Below are 22221 nucleotides of genomic sequence, written 5' to 3' on the forward strand. Positions count from 1 at the left end.
TTAAAAATAGGGGATAGAATGGGAAAACTGGCTGTGTAGAAGCTTTTTAAAAAGGCAAAGCTCTCAAAGTAAGGTACGTGTGTAGAAGTTGTGCAGAAGAAAATGCTAAACTGGTGGATTCTCCCGTCGTAGAAGGAGGGCGCAGTCGGCTACTTAAGGATATCCTGACCACAGCGGGAACTTCGCTGAAAGAAATCTAGTCGAGAGTCATTAAAAGAACAGCATATATCAGATACGGTTGGCCCTGATGCAATGGCAGCCTGGCCAAGCTCTCCCTCTGCTGGCCCCCGGGACCCACATTTCTCTGCTCCCCCTTAAAAGCCCAGGTGATGATCCTACTCTCTTGTTCCTGCTTTTCTGGAGCTTCATCTTCAAGAATGGCCGTCCCCTGGTCAGTGTATTTGTGAAGGCCACAGCTCATAACGGACCTTTCATAATACCTCCCTGCCATTCAAAGTGCTCGCCGCCTGACTTGTCGTCATGTGGATCACCCTCCACCCTTCTGCTAAAGGAGGAGCTGAGTCTGTTGCCTTAAAAGGGGGGGGAAGAAAGAGTTCTTTCTTTGCCATTAACTTTTGCTAATCAATTTTGGAGGCAGAGACAAATTCAGCCATTATAACATTAGGAAGGAAACCAGGGAAAGTTTGACATGGATACAATGCTTACCAAGACAGAAGCCGGAGGGATCGCTCTCCTCATCTACGTAGACTGAAGAACAAAGGCAGAACCCAAGGAGAAGAACAGCCAAGAGGCCGGCGCTCTGGGATCCCTGGAATTGCGTTGCAGCGGAAACGTCCTTTTGGGAGCTTGTGAAGCGTTGCTGGCTTTGCCGTCCCAACCGCTTTGTTGGAGAGCTGATCTCATAGAGCTGAGACATTCTGGGAGGAAAGCTGCTGACGGAGGAGGAACCTGCAGCCCACAGGTGGGTGTTTGGGGCAGCATCTGAAAACACTTCGGAAGAAAAGCTCTTCCAAAATTGGTGGCCCCCCTCTTATTTTTCACAAGCATCCCCACAAAGCAGCCCCCACGATGCCTGAGACATTGCCAGTGAGGATGCATTTGGACTCCCCCAATAGCACCACTGATGTTGCCAACTGGACCAATGGGTCCTTCTGCGCCAGCGAGCAGCAAGTGGTGATCCCCAGTGAACTCTTCCTGATTCTGGGAGCAACGAGCTTTGTGGAGAACTTGCTGGTGGTGGCCGCCATAGTCAAAAACCGGAACCTTCATTCCCCCATGTATTATTTTATCTGCTGCCTAGCTGTTTCAGACATGCTAGTGAGCGTCAGCAACCTGGTGGAGACTCTCTTCATGCTCCTCATAGAACACGGGATGCTGATCATAGAGCCCACTGTAGTCAAGCAGGTCGACAACGTCATGGACATGTTGATCTGCAGCTCCTTGATGTCTTCTCTCTCCTTCCTGGGCGTCATCGCCATGGACCGCTACATCACCATCTTCTACGCCTTGCGCTATCACAGCATCATGACCATCCAGCGGGCTGTGGCCCTTATGGTGGCCGTCTGGCTGATCAGCAGCATCTCCAGCATCCTCTTCATTGTCTACGACAGCACGGCTGTCATCCTGTGCCTAGTGGTCTTCTTCCTCTCTGTGCTGACCCTCATTGCAGGGCTCTACATCCACATGTTCATGCTGGCACACCAGCACGCCAGGCAGATTTCAACCCTGTACAGCAAACAGCATGCACCCCAGTTTACCAGCATGAAGGGGGCCATTACCCTCACCATCTTGCTCGGAGTCTTCTTGATTTGTTGGGGACCCTTCTTCCTCCACCTTATCCTCATCCTCATCTGCCCCAGCCACCCTGCCTGCAAGTGCTACTTTCGTTACTTCAGCCTCTACCTCATCCTCATCATCTGCAATTCAGTAGTGGACCCCATCATCTACGCTTTCCGAAGCCAGGAACTCAGGAGAACGTTGAAAGAGGTGGTCCTGTGTTTCTGGTGACAAAGAAGGAGAGGCTGGGTCCCTTAGGACACGGGGTAAACCTAAGGCAGTCAGCCTCGCCCAAAGAGGGTCCAGGTGCACCATTAAGGGCCAGCAGGTGAGTCTTTGTGACTCAGCACAGGAAATAGTGGGTTTGCTGCACTTTTGGTTTCTGACTGTTGGAAGGACCCCCACATCCTGCCTCTCCTCTCCTTGTAGCCAGCTGGGTGCTTATTGGATGGCCACAGGCTGGAGCTGAAAACAGCCACCATCGCCAGAATCTGCTGTAACGGGTGTCCTGTGTCAGCCTTCTATGGTTGCTCCCAGCAAATACTCTTGTGATTCCCACAGCTTCTGTTTAGGTTCTGTTTGGCAGAGGGCAAAGGGATAGCACCCCTGCCTCCAGGTCAAATCCTGCTTTAAAACTGGTGGCTCTCGGTGAAGGCAACCCAGGACTGTGGGATCGTTGGCTGGAGAGCTGGATTCTTGCCTGTATCTCTCTCTTCTTCTGCAATCTGAGGTGAGCAATCAAGTTTTAGTCTGTAAGAGGCTACAATAGAGAACTCGGAGAACAAGAAAATTATCCAGCAGCCATTCAATTGCACTTTTCCGTTGGGCAGGATTTATACTTTAAGACTAGCAGTTTGAATGCAAATATCTTTTTGTACAGGATGGTTGTATTAAAAACTAAAGTTTGAATTTCAGGTGCCCCAGGACATTTTTTGACAGATCAATGCGCTTACTTCTTTTAGGTTTTGCAGGTCCCTCTCTCCTTCCTCTATGGCTGCCCACTCTATGGGGGAGGGAAGGCAAATGCCAATAAAGCAGGGTCGTAGGAGTTTGGGATCAAAGTGAGAATTGGGGGCCTTGATCTGCATCCTTCTTTGCAATATTAGCACATTTGTGTCAGTTGGATGGGATTTTAGTAGAAGTTCCCTGCAAGCCACTTTTAGAGGTACCAATCTTTTTTAACATGTTTCCAAAGGGCGTATTTAAAATCCTACTTTGATCATTGATAAGGCTAGTCTTGTGGACGTGAATTCACTCAGGAAGTTAGCTTGATAGGTCAGCTGGGACTGAAGTCCCTCCGTGTGAATGAGGCGTGGGGGGTGGCTGATGGGGACAAGCAGGCTGCTCTCCAAGAGACCACAAAAGAAGCAGTTTGTCTGTGGCCTGCCATGGGTGGACTCAACAACCTGACTAAAGGGGGGAGGGGATCTGAGGAGTGGGTTTCAGCTGAGGCCTTGGTTTGGTTTGGGTGAATGGGATGGATCCAGGCAAGGAGGTCCATCTTCTACACACCCATCAGGATTCTTTTTCTCCTACCTGAAATATAATTCTTGCAGGTTGTTCCTGTGTAGACAGGAGATCAAAAGGTTTGTAATTGTTGAACATCAGGGAGGCCTGCCTGATTAGGGGTTTGGGGTCCAAGTTCAGCCATAGGGCATCCCAGTATGGCTGAAGTGCTGGGGGGCGGGGGGGTGGAAGCGGCTTCTCTGCCTCTACCCGTGGTTCCATGGGTCCAAGAAAGAGTTGTCTTGCAGTTGCATAGAGTGGGTTTAGAAGAAATTGGATGGTGGCTCCAGCGAAGGCATGTGCATGAGGAGAATGAAAATAAAGAGGAACATCAAGCAGGTCCACCCAGTATGGTCAAAAAAGTCAAGATGGCCACAAGAGAATGGCACACCTAAAAAAGGGTGGAGTTTCAATGACTCCGCTGAGGCTACAGTCTTGATTTTTAGAACATACCCTGTAGGCACCCCTGTTCATTGCCATCTGATGCCAGTGAGTGTGTGCCACTCGTGTTCCCAACTTTCAGTATTCCCTTATTCCAGTCCTTTCCTTCCTTCCTTCCTTCCTTCCTTCCTTCCTTCCTTCCTTCCTTCCTTCCTGGGGGCGGGGTGGGGAAGGCGAGGTACAACAGAAGGGGAGAGGAGCCCACCCGCACCCGCATTTCTCCTCCAGCCAACGAGCAGGTCCTTGCCGGTGGGCAGCCAGGTGGCTCGGAAGCAGGTACAGAGCCTCGGCCCGTCGTCGCTGCCGGTCCGATCTCCAGAGCTAATCAAGATGCTGAGGAGGGGGGTTTACGCCAGGCCTCGGCCTTTGAGTGGCGGAGCTTGCCTGCGAGAGGCGTGGGAGGAGGACGCGCGGAAAGCCCGGCCTTTCTGACACCTCCGGCTGGAATCGCGCCCGTTAGCAGCGTCCGCCGGGGCTGCCGGGGCAAACGAGGAGAAGGGCGGCTCCCCCAGCCTCGCAGATCCTCAGGAGCGGCAAGGACCGGGCTTCTGCTCGGAGGGAGGGGGGAGCGCAGCTCGCACGGTCCGGCTTCGCCCTCCGGCCCAGCCCAAGCGCCGCCTCTCTCGCCCCCCGCACCGGGGCCAGGGGCCAGGGGGGGCACGCGAGGCTCTGTTCCCCTCCCGCAGGGCAGCCGCGGCGCAGACAAAGAAGAGGAGGGACGCGCTCCCTCCCTTGCCCCCTCCGGAAAAGCGGGCGGGGTCGGGCTTCCTGGCCGGGCTTCCTGGCCGGGATGCTGGCGCCCGAACAAAGGGCGGGAGCCGCCCAGGGTGGGCTGCAGCAGCTCGCTTCTCTGCCCCCCTCCAGGCAAGCGGGGCTTCGTCCCCCGCCTCTCCGGACCTGCCCGCGGCGCTCCGCCCCTCCCCCTTGAAAAGCTGCTCTTCTTAGGACAAAAGCCCCCTCGCCCGCTGCCCCCTGGCGCGCCGGCCTGGCCCCGGGGCCGGGCAGTCGTCGACCGCGAAGAGCCGGAGGGCGGGGCCGCGGGCCAAACGCTGGAGTCCCGCCGCGAGGCAGCCGGACTGCTCGGGTGCCGTTCCCAAAAAGTGCTTCATAAAAGCTGAAAGAAAGCGACCCTCCCAGCCCCCGGATGGAGGCCGCGAGCAGCACCCAGCTCCAGGGGCAAGCCCGGCGTCTTCTCGCACGGGCGGGGGGGGCGGGGGGCACACGAAGGAGGAAGCCCTCGGCGCGCGCTCAGGGGAGACAGAGCCTGGCGCGAGCCGCGCTGCGTAACGCGGGGAGGGGGCGAAGCGCCCGATCCCAAGGGGCCAAACCCGGCGCCGCCGCCGCCGCCGCCGCCTCGCCTCCTGCCTGGTCCTGATGCTGCAGCCGGTGCAGTATTTTGCAGCGGCGCCTCCGGATTGGCCGAGCCGTCCGCGGTGACGTCAGCGCCCAGCCCGGGTGCAGCAGGCGCCCCCGATAAAACCCGCCGGCAGAGCCCGGCCGCCTCCGCCAATCGCTCCGCGCCCGCCGCTCCCGCCGCTGCCCGTCGCCCTCCAGCCCTCCGCCGTCGCCGCCGCCGCCGCAGCCCCGCCGCCGGTGCAGCATGAGAGAGATCGTGCACATCCAGGCGGGCCAGTGCGGCAACCAGATCGGAGCCAAGGTAAAGGGGGCGGGAGCCGGGAGCTCGGGTGCGCCAGAGGCGCCTGCCCCGCTCTCCGGCCCGGGTCCGTTTGTGCGGCCGGCTGCCCTGGTTTGGCAAGACGCGGCTGCTTGTAGCCTGGCTTCCTGGGGCGATGCCCGGGGGGAGGGCGTGGGCTGAAGGGTGGCCGAAGCGGGACTCCCCCTCCCCCTGCCTCTCAAAGACAAAGCGGGGAGTGGTCTCGCTCGGCAGCTGAAAGACCCCCGAATCTCCAGAACAAAGACCGTGCTGGACACCTCGACCTTGGCGAGGCCAGAAGCCGAGGGGTACCTGGTCCTATCGGCTCCCGTCTCCCCGCCACCAATTTTCCAGCGAGCTCTCCGTCTCTCTGGCCCCTCAGGTCTTCCGAGGAGGGGCGTCTCCCTTTCTCTCCTTAGCCGGAATGAAGGTGGGTTGGCCACTTTGTCTTGCGTCTCAATCTCGGGAGCTGCAAAGTGGGAAGGAGAGTCCTTGAAGGACTTTCCCAGCTTGGCAGGCAGCGCCGACTGAGGCGGGGACTCCCCATCCCCCCAAGCCCCTTCCCACTCCCGAGAGCCCAGGGCAGCAGGTGTCTGGACAGCAGACAAAGAGCCAGGGAGACCAATGAGAACCTACTGCTTGAAAGGACCAGCACTGCCAGGACGGGGGCTGCTGGTGGGAGGAAGGGGTTTCCTCTGGGCAGAGAGCGAAGGGATCCCAAGAAGGCTCTGCCAAGAGAAGGCAGGGCAGCTGAGGCTTTGTGAAGGGTGAGACTCCAGCTGCCATGACTCAGTGCCACAAAGCTGGCTAATCATCCCTCCAGTCCCCTTCTCTACCCCCCCCCCCACTTGTGCCTGCTCTGAATAAAAAGAAGGCCACCTCCCTGCAGTGAGATCTCGCCACTTAAGGCTCTGCCTATCCCCGTGGGTGGAGGAGCACAGCAGCCTGAAATCAAATCAGCCTCTGGAACACTTTGGCAGCTGAGCCCAGGGGGGGGGGGGCGGCCCTCCCTCCCAACCCATCCTCCTTTGAGGAAGGACAGCCTGCCTTTATCCTGGTGGGGAGGGGCCAGCCCCACACAGCCCAGGGCCTCCCGATGAATAATCAGCTTTCCTTCCCCCCTCCCCACCCCTAGGATTGGTTTCTGACAAAGCAGCTGAATCTTCCATGGGCTGTTCTGGGATATGGGGGGGGGGGTGCTTTGCCCCAGCTCTGCAGCAAGGAAATCTTGCTCCACAACAAAGACACTTTTTTAAAAGCAGCATTATTATTATGAACACATTATTTTGTATTACCAACTTCAGTGAGAGAAATATTTCATGGAATACTAGTCTTCAATCTGAGATCTAATCGAATTCTGAATTAAGCTTCACTGCAAACGAATTACATGGGACACCCTTTAAATTACCCAGGTTACATAATCTTAATATCCCCTCCCCCCATGAGATGCACCAGGATGACAGGTAGCCTGTCATGAAAAGTGATGGGGGGGGGGAGAGCAGGTTTTTCCTCCATGGGCTATTTAAGCAGCCTCATGCATATACTAGTTATGATGAATAAGCCATTGCAAACTCACAGATCCTGTAACTGAGAATGGGATCAATGCAGGACTGAGATTGGCCTTTCCATGTTCCCAGTTCCCAGTAAGGAGATTTAAGAGGAGTTTTCGGGGGGCAATTTTGACCTATGGCCAAAGTCCTGCATCAGTGCAGTCCCAGCACAGGAGTTTTGTTGCATGACACAGAACAGGGTATGATTTCCTCAAGGGCAACTATTTCCACTTATTCCTATCATGTGACCGGCTCTTCATTTAATATGTCTTGCAACTCTATGAAGGCCACCCTGAAATTGCATAAGAAGCTGCCATCAGTTTGCCATCTCAGCCTGTCTCCCTCACTTGGGCCTCAGCTGGCTGACTTGATCCCACTGGGATATCTCAGCCTGTGATCCACTAGGCTGAGCCTGGTGTTGGCTGGGCTTCCACGGCCCAGATCAGATGTGATTTCTCTGCTAAGGCAGCCGGCCAGTTCACAAAAAGGCTCGTCCTCAAATCTACCTGAGGTTCTTGGCTCCCTGGCTAAAGACAAAAGATAGTTTAGACAATCCTATCGCTTAAAAAAAAAATCTGGAAGACTCCTCTTGGATCTGCAGTTTTCCATCCTTGTACAACACTCCATCTACAGGGGACATAGTTGTGTTGTGTGGACATTCACACCGTTCCTGACCTTGTCAGTGAGGAAAGGCTCTCTAGTAATCACAGCTCCATTTGCTGGATCCACAAACCACTTAGAGATGGCGCAGCCTCCTACACTTTGCTCCTAATTCCACAATGAAAGAACAGAATCTTTAAATCAATAAAATTTCCATCCAAAGAAGCTGTGGCTGTCACCTGTGGGAACGCTGCTTAGTCCTTGTTTACAAGATGGAGCTTTTGTTCCAAGTGTTAGAAACCGGATCCTGATGAGCCTTGCCCTTCAAGGCTCTCTGGGGAACATGTGACGCTCCTGCTGCAGTCCGCATCTGATTGTTGATCCCAGTGTATTTGCACCAATACGCAGAAGTTGAGAGCTTTATTTATCAATTGGATTAGTTTGCAGAAATGGATCTGTTCTCCTGGATCTGATTTCAAGGGCAAAACGCCGTGTTCCTTTTTCAGCATGTTGTTGTAGCCTAATTGGCTTTCGGACTGCGGCCAGATGTGCCTTTACAGCTAAGCACATTGAGGGCTAAGAGAAGCCCCATGGCAATTAAGCTTCCCTCCCTGGTTGGCTGGGATAGGACACACACACTCTGCCCCCATGTATGCCAGGAGCTGGGAATGCCTTCAAGGAGAAGGGATAGTTTCAGCACCCTGGCCAGGTCCCTCAGCTAGCATACCTAGGGAAGAAGTCATTGACTTGGCCGATTGGGCAAAATCTTCTGAGGTTTTTTTTGGGGGGGGGGGACTGTGGGGAAAAGGTTGCCTATTGAGTTGTTTGGCAAAAGGCGGACATAACAGAAAACAACTTAGAATGTTTTTCAAAGTATAAAAGCAGAATAAATCATCTAGTAATGCTCTGATTCCTATTCTTATTTGTTGAAGATATCACAATCATGTGTCTCATTTTTTTTATTCTCTTGTTCTTTTCTCAGTTCTGGGAGGTGATCAGTGATGAGCATGGGATAGACCCCAGTGGGAACTATGTCGGGGACTCTGATCTGCAGCTGGAAAGGATCAGTGTGTACTACAATGAAGCCTCCTGTAAGCTCTGCTCCCTCCCTAACCAGTATTTTCTGACTCCAAGGATTTCCCTCTGATCCTTTCTTGGAAATTACACAGGCCAACCATCCCGTTCGATAAATAGGTCCTCCCATTTGACATCAGGTCTTTCCCTCAGGCACTTTTAACGCTAGCAGGGAGAAAATGAAGTCTATACAAAGGCGGCCTCACAATCGTTTTTATCTAGCCCACACTGTGCTGGCATTGAGAACAAGGATGTGGCTCATGGGTTGCCAAACCCAGGACGGGGGTCATTTGGCCAGGCACCTTTTGAGCATAGCACTGTCAGTAGAAGTAAGCATAAAGGGATGGCAAGGAGCATGAGATGCTTTGAGCCTTCATATGTAGGGTTTTTGGTGCGACTCTTGGCAAAGGAACTTGTGCTGGTTCTCTGCCAGCATGAAGCACTTGGGGAGGGACTAAGCTCTATAGATCATTCGAGGAGTGAAGGGAGGAACCATGTTGAATAAATGCAAGTGCCTGTTTGGTCGATGAACCGTCTAGGTTAGTCCACTCAAGGGAAAATGTTCTTTGTCTTTCCAGCTCACAAATATGTCCCCAGAGCCATCCTGGTGGACCTGGAACCTGGCACCATGGACAGTGTTCGCTCAGGCGCTTTTGGACACCTCTTCAGACCAGACAACTTCATCTTTGGTATTGTCCCTCTTTTGCTCCTCTTGTCCGGATCTTCTTCCCTCTCTCCCTCAACTTAGCACCCGGTTCTACACCCTGGAGATGGCACAGCTTCTATTTCGATTTGTTTTGTTCAGGCTACTGGGATTGGTGGAATTGCATCTCTGGGTCAGAAAGAATGGAAAGGCCCTGGTGGGATTGGTGATTCTGAAGGGGAACCAGCTAGGCCAAAGGTGGTGAGAGGCACACAAGCTCCAACTCAGACTAAGATTGTTCTTCAAGGCCTTCTTGGGTTCTGAGGCAGAATCAAGTATTTTTAGGCAAGGAAAAATGCAGGCTGGTTACCCACCAAACAGATATCTCAATTCTTCTTTCATAGGTCAAAGTGGTGCAGGGAACAACTGGGCTAAGGGGCACTACACAGAAGGTGCTGAGTTGGTGGATTCCGTCTTGGACGTGGTGAGAAAGGAATGTGAAAACTGCGACTGTCTGCAAGGCTTCCAGCTCACTCACTCCCTCGGTGGGGGCACAGGATCTGGCATGGGGACCCTCCTTATTAGCAAAGTCCGTGAAGAATATCCAGACCGGATCATGAACACTTTCAGCGTGGTGCCTTCCCCCAAAGTATCTGACACTGTGGTAGAGCCTTACAATGCCACCTTGTCTATCCACCAGCTGGTGGAAAACACAGATGAGACCTACTGTATCGACAATGAAGCCCTCTATGACATCTGCTTCCGGACCCTCAAGTTGGCCACCCCAACCTATGGAGACCTCAACCATCTGGTTTCTGCCACCATGAGTGGTGTGACCACCTCTCTGAGATTCCCAGGGCAGCTCAATGCAGATCTGCGCAAGCTGGCGGTCAACATGGTTCCCTTCCCTCGCCTCCACTTCTTCATGCCCGGCTTTGCTCCCCTGACGGCCCGCGGGAGCCAACAGTACCGAGCCTTGACTGTGCCTGAGCTCACCCAACAGATGTTTGATGCCAAGAACATGATGGCTGCCTGCGATCCCCGCCATGGTCGCTACCTCACTGTGGCCACAGTCTTCAGAGGACGCATGTCCATGAAGGAGGTGGACGAGCAGATGCTCGCAATCCAGAGCAAGAACAGCAGCTACTTTGTGGAATGGATCCCCAACAATGTCAAAGTGGCTGTATGTGACATCCCGCCCCGTGGCCTGAAGATGTCCTCTACCTTCATTGGCAACAGCACCGCCATCCAGGAGCTCTTCAAGCGCATCTCAGAGCAGTTCACAGCCATGTTCCGGCGCAAGGCCTTCCTCCACTGGTACACTGGGGAGGGCATGGATGAGATGGAGTTCACAGAGGCGGAGAGCAACATGAACGACCTGGTCTCCGAGTACCAGCAGTACCAGGATGCCACCGCTGAAGAGGAAGGGGAGATGTATGAAGATGACGAGGAAGAATCTGAAGCCCAGGGTGCCAAGTGAGGGCCTGGCTGGGAGCAACACTCTGCACTCCTTGGGAAGAAGCCACCCTTGACACAACCCCCTGGTTCGTCTTCATCTGCCAACTTTCCCATCTGCTGAGTTTTAGACAACCGGCTTCTAGTTACTTCTGATTCAAGCGTTCCAAAACTTAAAAATTCAGTATTTGACCATCTTTTCTTCCTGCTCCCCAATCTTCAGTTTTATGAGTTATTGCAATTCCTTCTGTTTGTCACTTTGATAAATTCAAGGACCCTGTTCTTTACTTTTTACTGGTCTGTGTCTATTTTTATGTTTTGGAATACTTAATAAATTTATTGCTGTCCAGCTTGTGGGCTGTCCACTTTCTACCACTTAGAGATTGGGTGGCTGGATCAACAAATATGGACGCGTGCGATGTCCATTCCTTTGGTCCCTGTTTGGGTGAGCTGTCTTTTTACTTGCTTGTGGCCACAAGCAAGAAGATGCTGGACTGCTGAAGACCATTCCTTGTAGGGCCATGATAGAAGGGCTGCCTGACAGATCCTGGAGACAAGCCAGAGGGATCAGGTGGTCACAGCTGGATGGATCCCCTTGAAGGGCAAAGGGATCACAATCTGTCTCTTCTGGGCCTGCCATGGGGCCGGGCCAAAGTACCAATAGGGGGAAATCAGAAGGGTTAGCAGCAGCAACCTTGACGTCGACGTTTGGCTTGGATGAACAGGCCTGAGATATGTGCGTGGGTTACTCCATATGCAATTGCATCTCTCCCCTCGGAACATCATGCAGACGGTGGCATATCTAGCAGTGGCTGCCATGTTCTCAATGGCCTTTAGACATGTCCTGCAGGTGAGAAGGCTGCCCACCTGCACAAGGTCTCACCTTCTTTCCCGGCCGCTCTTTGAGGCTCATTCAGTTTTGCTGCCAGGGACAACGCAGCACTATGCCCAGAAGCTCTTCCCAGGCTCAGCTGGGAGGGCACAAAAGGCCACTCACCTTCTCTGCCTCCCTTTGCTGCAGCCTGTGAACTTGCGGGTGTGTCTGTGCTGGCCATTCCCTGTTTTTCACTCTCAGAGACACAACGAGGTGCCTTTCCCTGGTCCACTGAGCCCAGAAAGGTTGACAGTTGGCAAACAGCAACTCTGGGGTTCAGGGAAGCTTCTCCCAGAAAGAGTAAAGAGCCCTTTCTGCTCATGGCTGCTCCTATTTCTTAGGGCTGTCCTTAAACAAAACAATGAGGCGCGTTCCGCCTTGAGCCGTGCAAATCTGTTTCAGGAAAACATGGAGAAGCTTCTGGGTGCAAGTCTTTCCTTTTGGCCTGTCTTTATTTAGTGAGGCAGGAGGGGGGGGTGAGTGAGCACAGAGCACTTCCGGGGCTCTGGCAAAGTGCCCAACAGGCCCCTCCCTCCCTCCATCCAGGTAGAGCTGATGTCCCACTTCTTCCCATGGGGACCCTAATGCAGGGGTCCCCAACCCCCCATCCGTGAACCGGTGCCAGGCCGCGGCATGCCAGCAACCAGTCCGCACAAACAAGCCCCATCTGTGAGATGCAGGCAGCACACCAAACCATGCACCCTCTGGTCCGTGGAAAAACCTGTCTCCACAGAACCGATCCCTGGTGCCCAAAAGGTTGGGGACCTCTGCCATACGCATGCCACTAACAACGGCATCCAGCTGTCTTCCTTGTAGTTCTGACCCGGGGGGGGGGGCATGGCTGCAGCACCAGAAAGGTTCCTTGCAGTGGGGTCAAAAAAATGAAGATGGCACTTGCAAGTGATGCACATATATAAAAAAAGAGGTGGGGCTTAAGTTGTGTGGTCACAAGGACCATTTTTGACCCCTCCTCCCTGCAAATACTATCTCCACCAATAACCCAAGACTCAAGGCCTTGCCTGAATGAAAACGAAGGAAAAAGAACTCCTTGCTAAAGCTATAAAAGTAACACTACCGCACCTACTTCCTCCCCCGGAGGAGTCAACTCAGCTTTTGAACTGATAGCAAAGGGGGGGTGGGGGTGTCTGCTGCAGGCCCTTGCTTCTTGGCACTTGCAATGCAGCCTGTCCTCAGAGAGACAGACGTAACTGCCTCAAGGAACCAAGGAAATGCTCAGAAAGTCCCTGCAAAGTAGGCAATTCCACCGCGTTTCTTCATTGACCTGGACCCAGCTTTGTTCAAATGAACAAATGGAAGATGGTCATGCTTTAATGAAAAAAATGTCCTGAAAAAACAAGCTCAAGGATCCCGAAATGGAGCTTTTCCTTAATTCCAGAGCACAGAATTGCTGCCAGTGGCTGCCAGTCCTTTGAGCGTGGAGGCCCCAACAAGCGCCACTTGGAGCCAGAGTCACCTGCGTGCCACCAGGGCACCAAGGCTAGGAGGTTGACCCCTCAGGCGCAGCCCTGGTTGCCTCACTGGGTCTGATGTGCCATTCAGGGCCGTTGCTGCACCTGGTTCCTCCCCTCCGTGCAGAAGAAGGAGGGTGTCCCCGGGGGCCTCGCCCGGCCCTCGCCTGGGTGACCTGCATAAGGAACCAGGGGAGGGGGCTCCCCCACCCGCCTGCTCAGGCCCCCAGCTCTCCCGGTCCCGCCCATCGGGGAGCCCTTAGCGGCCCCCGGGCCGTGGGCCCCTCTCGAAGGGCCGGAGGGCGGCCGGAGTCGCGCTCAGAGGAGACGGGAAAGGGAAGGGGGGCCCGGGGGCAGCGCACTTCGGGCGGGCTCCTGGCCTCCGTCTGCCTGGTATTTCGTGCCCGGCTTTTCCCATTGTTTAAAGCCGCCTCGAGCGTTGTAATAATGGGAAAGGCGGGCGGAGATCCAGTCGGCCCTGGGAGCAGAAGGGGCCACGCGAAGCCCTCGGGGCTCTTCAGCCCGGCAGGGCCCTTCGCGCCGCCGTCCAGGCGGCGGGGGGTCCCGGCAGGAGAACCGGCAGCGGGGTGGGGGGGCGCGGCAGGGCGCCCGGCCGCAGAGGCGGCACGCGAGTTCCGCGAGCGGCCGCGCTCCTCCGACCGCGCGGGGGCAGCAACGGGCAGCGCGGGCGCTGTGGGCGCGCTCGGCTCAGCGGGCCGCGGGCTGCAATGTAGCGAGCGGAGGAAGCGGCGCGTCCGGGCCAGCCGACCGGGTCGGGCCGGGCCCCTCCCCTCCCCATGGGCGCGCAGGTAAGGGCGGCGGCGGCTCCTCCGACCCGTCCCCTCTGCGGCGGGGCTCCCGCGGCTCCCGGCCTTCGCGGCGGCCTCCGGAACGGGCTGCCTGGCGCTGGGGGCTCTCCGCATCCGGCGGCCTCCGGTTGGGCGCCGTCGGTCTGGCCGCTTGGCTCCCTCTGCCCCGGGGCCGCTTCCGCAATGCCCCCCCCCCCGTCTGGTGCTGCTGCGGGGCAGGTCCGCGCGAGGCGCCCCGCTCCGGCTCAGCAGGCCCGGCCAAGTGGCAGCCCAGGGAGCAAAGTAACCGGGTTAAATGCAGGAGGAGCCCCTCGTGCGCTTTACCTGAACCGGTTCCCGTTGTTATGCAAAGCCTGCGTGCCCCCCGGCCGCCCCCCGGCCCCCTTGAATCAGCTCCTGCCCTCCCTCCGCCCCGCCTCCTCGTGCGGCCTGCTGTCCTCCGAGGGGTCTGCTAGTGGCCTGTTTGGGAGCCAAATTTGGGCCCTTTTTTGGCCGTTCGGGCTGTAGCGGGAGCAGGCTGACATACTGACCGAAAGCTTCGGCTTCTCCCCCTGGTCTACAGGCCAGGATGAGGGCAGGCTTCTTCCGGGGATCCGGAAAGAGATACTGGCATGATTACCCTGAGCTGAGTTCAACAGTTAAGCCTTTACAGGGCTTGCTTGGTTTTGTCTTTGTGTGATATGTGAACCCAGCCCTGGCTTATGGCTTATCCTGATGTCCAATTAAACCAATATCCACAGTTCAAAGATCCACATTTATTCAGTAGTGATCCAGGCTTAGTCTCATTATTTTTAATGGTTTTAAGTCCCAGGGTCTCAAAGTGGTGATTTGATACCAAATTCAAGACTTTCAGCAAAACATTTTTTCATGTTTAATTCTAATTCTCCTTTCTGGCATTCCTGAGGCATGCTCTTTAAAAACTCTAAAAACTCAGGTTCTTGCTGAGCTGATAGTGGCCTCCCTGAAAAGTTATTCAGCAGACACTGGGTGGAAACAGGAGGGCCTTCAATGCAACCTCCCCCCTCCCCATGGGTGGGTGGGATAAAAGCATCATCATCATCATCACCACCATCCTTATCATTAGGGAGACTTTCTAGTGAGAATCCACCCAGCTGATAGGCTCAGCAAAGCAGGGATGCTCTGGATGATGTCATTTTAAAGCCTCCTTGAGGAAATGAGGTAGAACAAAAGAGTCAAATAGGAGAATTAGGAAACGTGGTGGGATGGAATGTCCTTTTTCAGACCCCCCAATCACAGGAGCATAGCCCCCCTCCTCTTTTTTTCTGTCTCTTGTGCTGTTCAGGGACAGCAACCGAGGGCACCTTCATGCTGTGCTGGCTTCAGACTCATCCATCTCCCTTCCCTTCTTTGCCTTCCCTCAGCCTGGAGCTCCCTAAATCCGCCTTGGTAGTTGTGCAAGTAACCTCAGAATCCTTTGCCTGGAGGGGGGCTGTGTCTGCTAGAGTTCCCAAAGTTGAAGATCACGGGTCACTGCAACTGGGGCTGGGAGATTTTGTACCCCAAATAGCTCAGAGCTGATAGATCAGGAGGAGGTGGGGGGAGGATTCGGCAGCTCTACTGTTTCCAGAAGGGTGGAGTCCTTGGTGCGCTCTAAGCTTGGTTGTTTTCTTGAGAGGTTTCTTTCTGAAATTCTTACTCATTCCTAGGATATGACTGGCAGCAACCATGTTGCTCCAGAAAGTGCTCTCAGCTGTCCAGCTAGATGTGTTCATGACTCTACAAAGCACCTGGGGACCATCTGAGCTGGCAGAACCGGCTTTTCTGCCTTCCGAGGATGCCAACGAGGCTTGAGAGGCTGGGAGGAGCTGAAATTGTATGGGAAACACTCCAGTAGCTTTTGGCAGGCTGAGACCCTGACCCTGGGATAGGCATGCTTTGATGATGGCTCAGGCTCTTCCCTCTGACTTTGGCTTCCAGCAGGTTGGACTGCTATGGAATATGATGAGAAGCTGGCCCGTTTCCGGCAGGGCCACCTCAACCCGTTCAACAAAGACCCGCTGCAGAATTGGCAGGAGCAGAAGACAGCCGGGCCCAGAGAGGACTTTCCTCAGAAAGGTGAGCTGTCCCCTTCCTCGCCTTGTCCTTCAGAAGGACTCGGCAGCACAGGATCTAGACTGGGTGCAGGAGGATTTCCCATCCTTTCCCCTGAAGACTGGATCAATACCCTTTGGAAACTTGAGGGCAGGATTTCCACGGCCAAGGGTTTCCCATCAACGTCAGCCTTGGGGGGGCTCCAAGTCAGCCTCCAGCTCTGCCTTGAAAATCCCAAAGCTGCCCTGGCAACCTTGATTTCTGAGTCCCAGATGGCTGCTGTCCCGTGGGAGAGGCCTGCTTGCTCACAGGCCTTTGCTGCAGCTGAATAGAGAAATGGGCTGTCCTGGGGCCTCTTCCGCCTTTGAATCTGGTTCTGTCCCCTGGGACTGGCCTTGTGATGGCTGGAGCTGGTCAGGAGTAGATGCCACTGACCAGCTGCTAGTTTTGCCAAGCCCGGGGGCTTCAGGCGACAGAAAGGGAGAAGCGGTGACCTTGGGCTCTAGCAGACCAGGCACACGGAGCCCAGATAGTTTCTGGCAGACCAAGATTGCGGGACTCTCCGTTCTTCTGCCCTGTTCCGAGGCAGAGCTCTCCTGGCAGTGCTCTGCGTGCCAAGCAGGCTTGTCTGAAGGCCGAGTGGTTTTTCTCTCCCCCTCCCCATGTAGATGTGAATCTGGGACTGTCCCCGGAGGAGCCGGTATTCCACTGCTCAGAGCGCACCATGGACCTGGGCCTGGCAGAGGACCACTTCTCGCGCCCTGTGGTAAGAAGGCAGCCTGTGGGGCTCGGCCTGCTGCAAAGGCTGAAAAATGCCTGTACAAAGGTGGGGGTGGGTGGGAGAGGCTATAATGTGAAACACCTGCAGGCCAGAAGCTCTCAGCTTAGCAGAGGCTGGGCGCCCCTGCGCTGGCCGGTGGCTCTTCCCCAGCAGGGCCTGTTCCTGGCCTCAGATGTGGAGCAGCTGCGGCAGGCCATCGAGGAGTGGAAGCAGAGGATCCTGGAGTTGCCGGATAACTCCGAGAAGCAGAAGGACGCCGTGGTGCGGCTTATCCACCTGCGCCTACGGCTCCAGGAGCTGAAGGTGCAGCACAGGCCGGGGAGGGTGATCCTCAGCTGCTGCCCGGGGGTGGATGGTGGGCGGCAGTTCTCAAACATCTGGATTCTCGGGAGGCCTTGCAGCCCTCCAAGGAGAGGGCAGGGCTTCCTCTCCCCTCCCCTTAGCTGAATGGCCCCGCCACGATTCCGGGGGTTCTGGAGGGGGCTTTTGGCTCAGAGGACAAAGGGTTGTAACCACCCCCCTACCCCCACCCCCCACAGGACCCCAGTGAGGATGAGCCCAACATCAGGGTGATCCTAGAGCATCGCTTCTACAAGGAGAAGAGCAAGGGAGTGAAGCAAACCTGCGACAAGTGCAGCACCGTCATCTGGGGGCTTCTCCAGACCTGGTACACCTGCACAGGTGAGCATTCCCCCCTTCCTCCCGCCTTGCTACAGAGCCTGGTTCTGGCAAGGAGGGGCACTAGCCTTCCTGCCCAGTCTCTGGGCTCGGGTCAGCGTGGTGCTTCCTTCGCCCTCCTCCCAGGCTGTTCCTATCGCTGCCATAGCAAGTGCCTGAACCTCGTCACCAAGCCATGCGTGCGCTCCAAAGTCAGCCACCAGGCCGAATACGAGCTGAGCATTTGCCCGGAGACGGGGCTGGACAGCCAGGACTACCGTTGTGCCGAGTGCCGGGCACCCATCTCTCTCCGTAAGCTCTGGCAGGGAGGAGGGAGACTGAATAGGAAGCTGCCCCAGGCGGAGCTCCTACTTCGCTCGCCAGGAGGCCTCGCTTCAGTCCAGGCTCTTCTGCAGCAAAAGGCTTGGGAAGGGCCGTTTCTGGCCACTTGGGTCTCGTGAGCAGATGTGAGTTTTGGGCTGCCCTTTCTGGAGGGCACTGATGGAGCGGGGGAGACCCCATAGTAACTGGGACCTGCCCAGCTTCCCAAGGACTCCATGCCTCACTGCTCACCTGACTTCTGCTCTTCCTGCTATAGGTGGAATCCCAGGTGAGGCTCGGCAGTGTGACTACACAGGCCTCTATTACTGCAGCAGCTGCCACTGGAATGATCAAGCTGTCATCCCTGCCAGGGTCATCCACAACTGGGACTTTGAGCCCCGCAAGGTAAGCGGAGCTTGGGGTGGATGAAGTTTCCCCCAACTAGAGGAGGTGACGTGAGGTCTGAAGTTGGGGAGCTCTTCCACACAGCCTGGTGTGGGGAATGAAATCTGCCTGTGTCACGTTCTGTGGACCAGCAGAAGAACCAGTCTGAAGGACACACTGGTGTCCTTCAGTTGTGTTGAGCCATAATTCCCATCCTCCCCTGACATCCTAGCCAGCTAAGGTGATGTGGAATGGTTGTCCAGACCAAACTGGAGGGCACCTGGTTGGAGAAAACGAGCTGCCTAGACTGTGGGGCAGAACAGGAGTGATGGGATGTGAGAAGCTTTGTAGAGCACCCCCTTCCGTGTCTTGCGCTCGGATGAAATACACACGTGTCTTCATTGGACTGGGCGCTTACCGTCTTCCTCACTATGTGAGTTAGGACGGTTTCTATGGAGCCCCATTGTCCAGGGGAGGCAGAGAGGAACTGCCCTGCCCAGACCACGTCTCACACAGAGTGCTCCATTCATCCTGGAGTGGGGCAGGCCGGATCCCCTCTGAGGCCCTGCGGGGCCATTTAGTCGCAGGCCTTCCCTGCAGTGTGTGTCTACTGTCTGCTTCAGGAGGCCAATGCGATTTTCAGGTCTCTCGGTGTAGCATGCGCTACTTGGTGCTAATGGTGTCCCGGCCAGTCCTCAAATTGCGGGAGATCAACCCTCTTCTCTTCAATTACGTTGAGGAGCTGGTAGAGATCCGGGTGAGTATTGGAAAGGCTGGGAGTGGGCCTAGAACGCCTCGGGGGGCTCAGAGGGCCCTGGGATTCCAAAGCATCGAGTCCTGAGCTGGTGTTCTCACCCGGAAACAGAGCCGTGGGTGGGCAACCACTTCTTGGTCAGGTTCTCCAGCCAGCGGTCTCTTTCCCCCCCTTCAGAAACTGCGTCAGGACATCCTGCTCATGAAGCCGTACTTCATCACCTGCAAGGAGGCCATGGAAGCTCGGCTGCTGCTCCAGGTCAGAGAAAGCAGCTGTCCATCCGGAGCCCGTGGACCTCTTCAAAGCAGGGGGTGGGCGCAGTTGGATTGGGGGTGCTTGAATTCCCCAGGTGGGAGTGAGTGTGAACCCCCTTCCGGTTTTCAGCCTTCACCCTCCTCCCCACCTCTTCGCTCCCCCCCCCTCGCAGGCAAACTAAACTCCTGTGCCTCCCTCCAGTTGCAGGACCGGCAGCACTTTGTGGAGAACGATGACATGTACTCCCTGCAAGACCTGGTGGACGTCAACGCCGGGCGGCTCAGCTGCTCCCTGACGGAGATCCACACGCTCTTTGCCAAGCACATCAAACTGGACTGTGAGGCAAGGCTGGCTGGGCGGGAAGCCGCAGCCAAGCATTGGTAGAGAGGCTGCTGCTGCAAGGAGGCCCTGAGAGGCCTTGTCCTGGCTGCCAGTGGCTGCAGGGGTTGAGTAAGAATAAGAATAAGAATAAACTGGTGTAGAAAGAAAGGAAGATGATCTTGGTGGAAACGCGCAGGAGCTGTTGCCTAGCAAAAGGGTCCAAAACGTGTTTTTAAGCCCAGAACTATAAGGTAACATCCAGAAGAGGCTCAGATGGAGCCCCCCCCCCCCAGATTCAGTGGCGCACAAGAAGAGGAGGTGCATCACAATCATTCTTGCAGGATTCTGAGCTTGCTGATTTTTGGTTTTCAAAACTCTCTAAAAATATCTCTTGTCGTGTTGAGCTCACCATGTTTCCTTTTCTTCTATTAATTTTCCTTTTCTCTAGAATATTTTGTGTTGGAAAATCCCCCCCCCCCCATCACCACTTAAATGTCTATCTATATGAGGGTTGCAGGTATTTGGCAGCCCAGGATTGGTAGTCATGTGAAGGGCACATCCATGGAGGGTCTTGGGTTGGCCCGTGGCTCACCACCTTCCCTTTTTCTCCTCACAGCGGTGCCAAGCAAAGGGCTTTGTGTGTGAACTCTGCAAGGAGGGAGACGTGCTCTTCCCCTTCGACAGCCACACCTCAATGTGCATGGACTGTTCAGCCGTCTTCCACAGGTGAGTGCAGACATTTTGTGACCAGCTGCTGCCGCTTCTGTGGAAGCCAGTGGGCGGGTGGCTCCTCCAGAAGAAGGAAGCTAACAAGCCCTTTGTCTTTCCTCTCACAGGGACTGCTTCTACGACAACTCCACAACATGCCCCAAGTGCGCTCGACTCAGTCTCAGAAAAGAGTCGTTGCTCAGGGAGCGCAGTATGGAGCCAGAAGCCTAAGTGTGGCTTCTCTGAAACAGAAGAGACCTCGGCCGCACCACGGAGTTCCCAGCAGGCCTGTGACTTACTTGTCCTTCTTGGAGGGAAGCAGCTCAGACTGCCAGAAGAGGGCCAGATGGGAACGCCGTGCCCAGGCTGGAGAAGGATGCTGCCCCTCCCACCTCTGGACAGAGGTCAAGATTCTCCTTGAGTTTCCAACTCCGAGGCTCTCCCTGAGGGAGTCTGGTCCTGGCTGTAACTGGCAGAGGTGGGGAAGGGGCTGCCAAATGACTTTATGGGAAATGGGTGCCACCCCCCACCCCCTGCTCAGTAACTGGCTAATACCATCCCTGCTTTTCTGGCCTCTTTACAGACTATGATAGTTCAGCAAAGACAATGGCCGCAGCTGGGCAGGCTGTAAAAATGGCAGCGTTTGGAAAGTCGTTCCTTTGACCATCTGCTTTGGAGATGGACACAGAGACTTGGTTTTCCTTTCCCATCCCCTTAGCTCAACACAATGGCAATTGCCAGGACTGGGTGAATTATAGAATAGTCTCTGTCAGCCTTGAAAAGAGACTATGGGACTCTTTACACCACAGTAATTTATCACAAGCACTAAAATCACTTTAAATAAAGCTAAGTATAAATATTGAAGTCTGATAGGGTTGTAGGCTGCCTTCGATGTTGTTTCTCTTCTCTCTCCAAAAATATTTCATCCTCTGAAAGTGGCTACCTGAAAAAATCCATTTTTGGTAGCTTTAGCTATTATGTGTATAGTGACCCAGCTGACAGCCACGAGGGAGGATGTTGGGCGACAGCATCTCCCGTTCGAGTCTCCTGGCCCTGCCCTCTATATGTCACCTGGGTCGTGTGCCTGCTCACCGAATCATCCCTTCTTTCAACAGAGTCACGAGTGATGGCCATCGAGGCACCACTCCCCTTGCATAGATTCTGATCGTTTGGGGTTCTGACACTGACATATTACAGGAAGTTGAAAACGTCCTGATTGAGGCCACCAGGTTTTGAAGACATTCCTGGAGATACTTTGGGAGGTTATCCATCCTAGTTCAGAAGAAGGGGGGAATTTTGGTCCTGAAAAAAAGGAATGCGTCTTGGAGACAATATTTATATTCCACTAAAAAGAAGAAAGGCTGAGGAGCAAACGTCTTGATTTCCAGCTGGCATAGGTTTTGCTCTAGCCAGATTCCTGCAGGTAGCAGTCGGGGTGTCAGACTGAATTCTGCTCTTGGCTTGACAAGGCCAGCCGGAAAGTTGCTCCAGTGTATAGCTCGCAATTTCCACTCAGACTCCAGGTATTCCACAACGGCAGGGCTCTACCCGCGAAGCCTGTCTGATGTGGACCTGGTATTTCAGGCCCAAGTGGGGCCGCTTGTCCTCTGCCTTTTCCTGTGCTACTGCCACCTTATCAATCCCCCCCCCACCATCTCCAAGCTGCAGAAGGGAAGGTCTGCCCCCGCCTTCCAGTCCCCGGGAGATCTATCAACATGCCTTGTACTGACTTGGATTGTGGTCCATCCAGACCGACAGTCTTTAAGCCCAAATGCCTTTTTCCCATGTTTTCACAGATGTTCTGCCTGGAGAAATGCAGGCATCCCCCAGCCCTGAAGCTTTCTGCCTGCAGTGTCTGGGTGAGTCCTGGCTTGGAGTAAAAGAAACTACCTTAAACCAAGATCATTTTCCTGACTTGCATGGCCCTGTCTACTTTAGAAGCTACCAGAGGTCACCTTGATCAGTAGTGGAAAATGCTTCCCTGCTATGGCTTCCTTTCTCAGTGTATGCACTGACCCACTGCCTGAAAAGGACCAGGGGGAGCAAAAACCCTACAGAGACCATTTGAAACAACTTTAATCACCAGAACATCGGAGGTAGCAGAGGGGTGCTGTACAAGTACGGGCAGAATTTAATCCAAAGGGGTGGGGGGTAAAATAGGGGGAACGCAGAGCAC

The 22221-nt window shown here is 54.9% G+C and overlaps 3 protein-coding genes across 10 annotated transcripts; all 3 read left to right on the forward strand.

The window, feature by feature from the left end:
• Window positions 1–1029: 1029 nt before the first annotated feature.
• MC1R (melanocortin 1 receptor) lies at window positions 1030–1968 on the forward strand. The gene has a single exon (XM_015811464.1). It carries the CDS (start codon window positions 1030–1032, stop codon window positions 1966–1968), a length of 939 nt encoding a protein of 312 aa, XP_015666950.1.
• A 3316-nt stretch (window positions 1969–5284) lies between these two features.
• TUBB3 (tubulin beta 3 class III) lies at window positions 5285–10685 on the forward strand. 5 transcript variants are annotated; one of them, XM_029283240.1, is made up of 5 exons: window positions 5285–5341; window positions 8471–8579; window positions 9141–9251; window positions 9610–9630; window positions 9715–10685. In XM_029283240.1, the coding sequence occupies exons 1-5, from the start codon at window positions 5285–5287 to the stop codon at window positions 10683–10685; spliced, it is 1269 nt and encodes a 422-aa protein (XP_029139073.1). The 5 variants fall into 5 exon arrangements, with proteins under 5 accessions (XP_029139073.1, XP_029139075.1, XP_029139074.1 ...); XM_029283242.1 differs by lacking the exon at window positions 9610–9630 and having other exon boundaries at window positions 9727–10685; XM_029283241.1 differs by lacking the exon at window positions 9141–9251 and having other exon boundaries at window positions 9610–10685.
• A 5076-nt stretch (window positions 10686–15761) lies between these two features.
• Window positions 15762–20905, forward strand: DEF8 (differentially expressed in FDCP 8 homolog). 4 transcript variants are annotated; one of them, XM_015811468.1, is made up of 11 exons: window positions 15762–15919; window positions 16546–16630; window positions 16799–16948; window positions 17185–17326; window positions 17450–17614; window positions 17901–18028; window positions 18651–18764; window positions 18939–19019; window positions 19218–19358; window positions 19954–20063; window positions 20174–20905. In XM_015811468.1, exons 1-11 carry the CDS (start codon window positions 15765–15767, stop codon window positions 20274–20276), a joined length of 1374 nt encoding a protein of 457 aa, XP_015666954.1. In that variant the 5' UTR covers window positions 15762–15764; the 3' UTR covers window positions 20277–20905. The 4 variants fall into 4 exon arrangements, with proteins under 4 accessions (XP_015666954.1, XP_015666952.1, XP_015666953.1 ...); XM_015811466.1 differs by having other exon boundaries at window positions 15765–15919; window positions 19245–19358; XM_015811467.1 differs by having other exon boundaries at window positions 15765–15919; window positions 16829–16948.
• The last annotated feature ends 1316 nt before the right edge of the window (window positions 20906–22221 follow it).

Source organism: Protobothrops mucrosquamatus, unplaced genomic scaffold (assembly GCF_001527695.2).
Source record: "Protobothrops mucrosquamatus isolate PMUCROS unplaced genomic scaffold, P.Mucros_1.0 scaffold41, whole genome shotgun sequence".
NCBI classification, from domain to species: Eukaryota; Metazoa; Chordata; class Lepidosauria; order Squamata; family Viperidae; genus Protobothrops; species Protobothrops mucrosquamatus.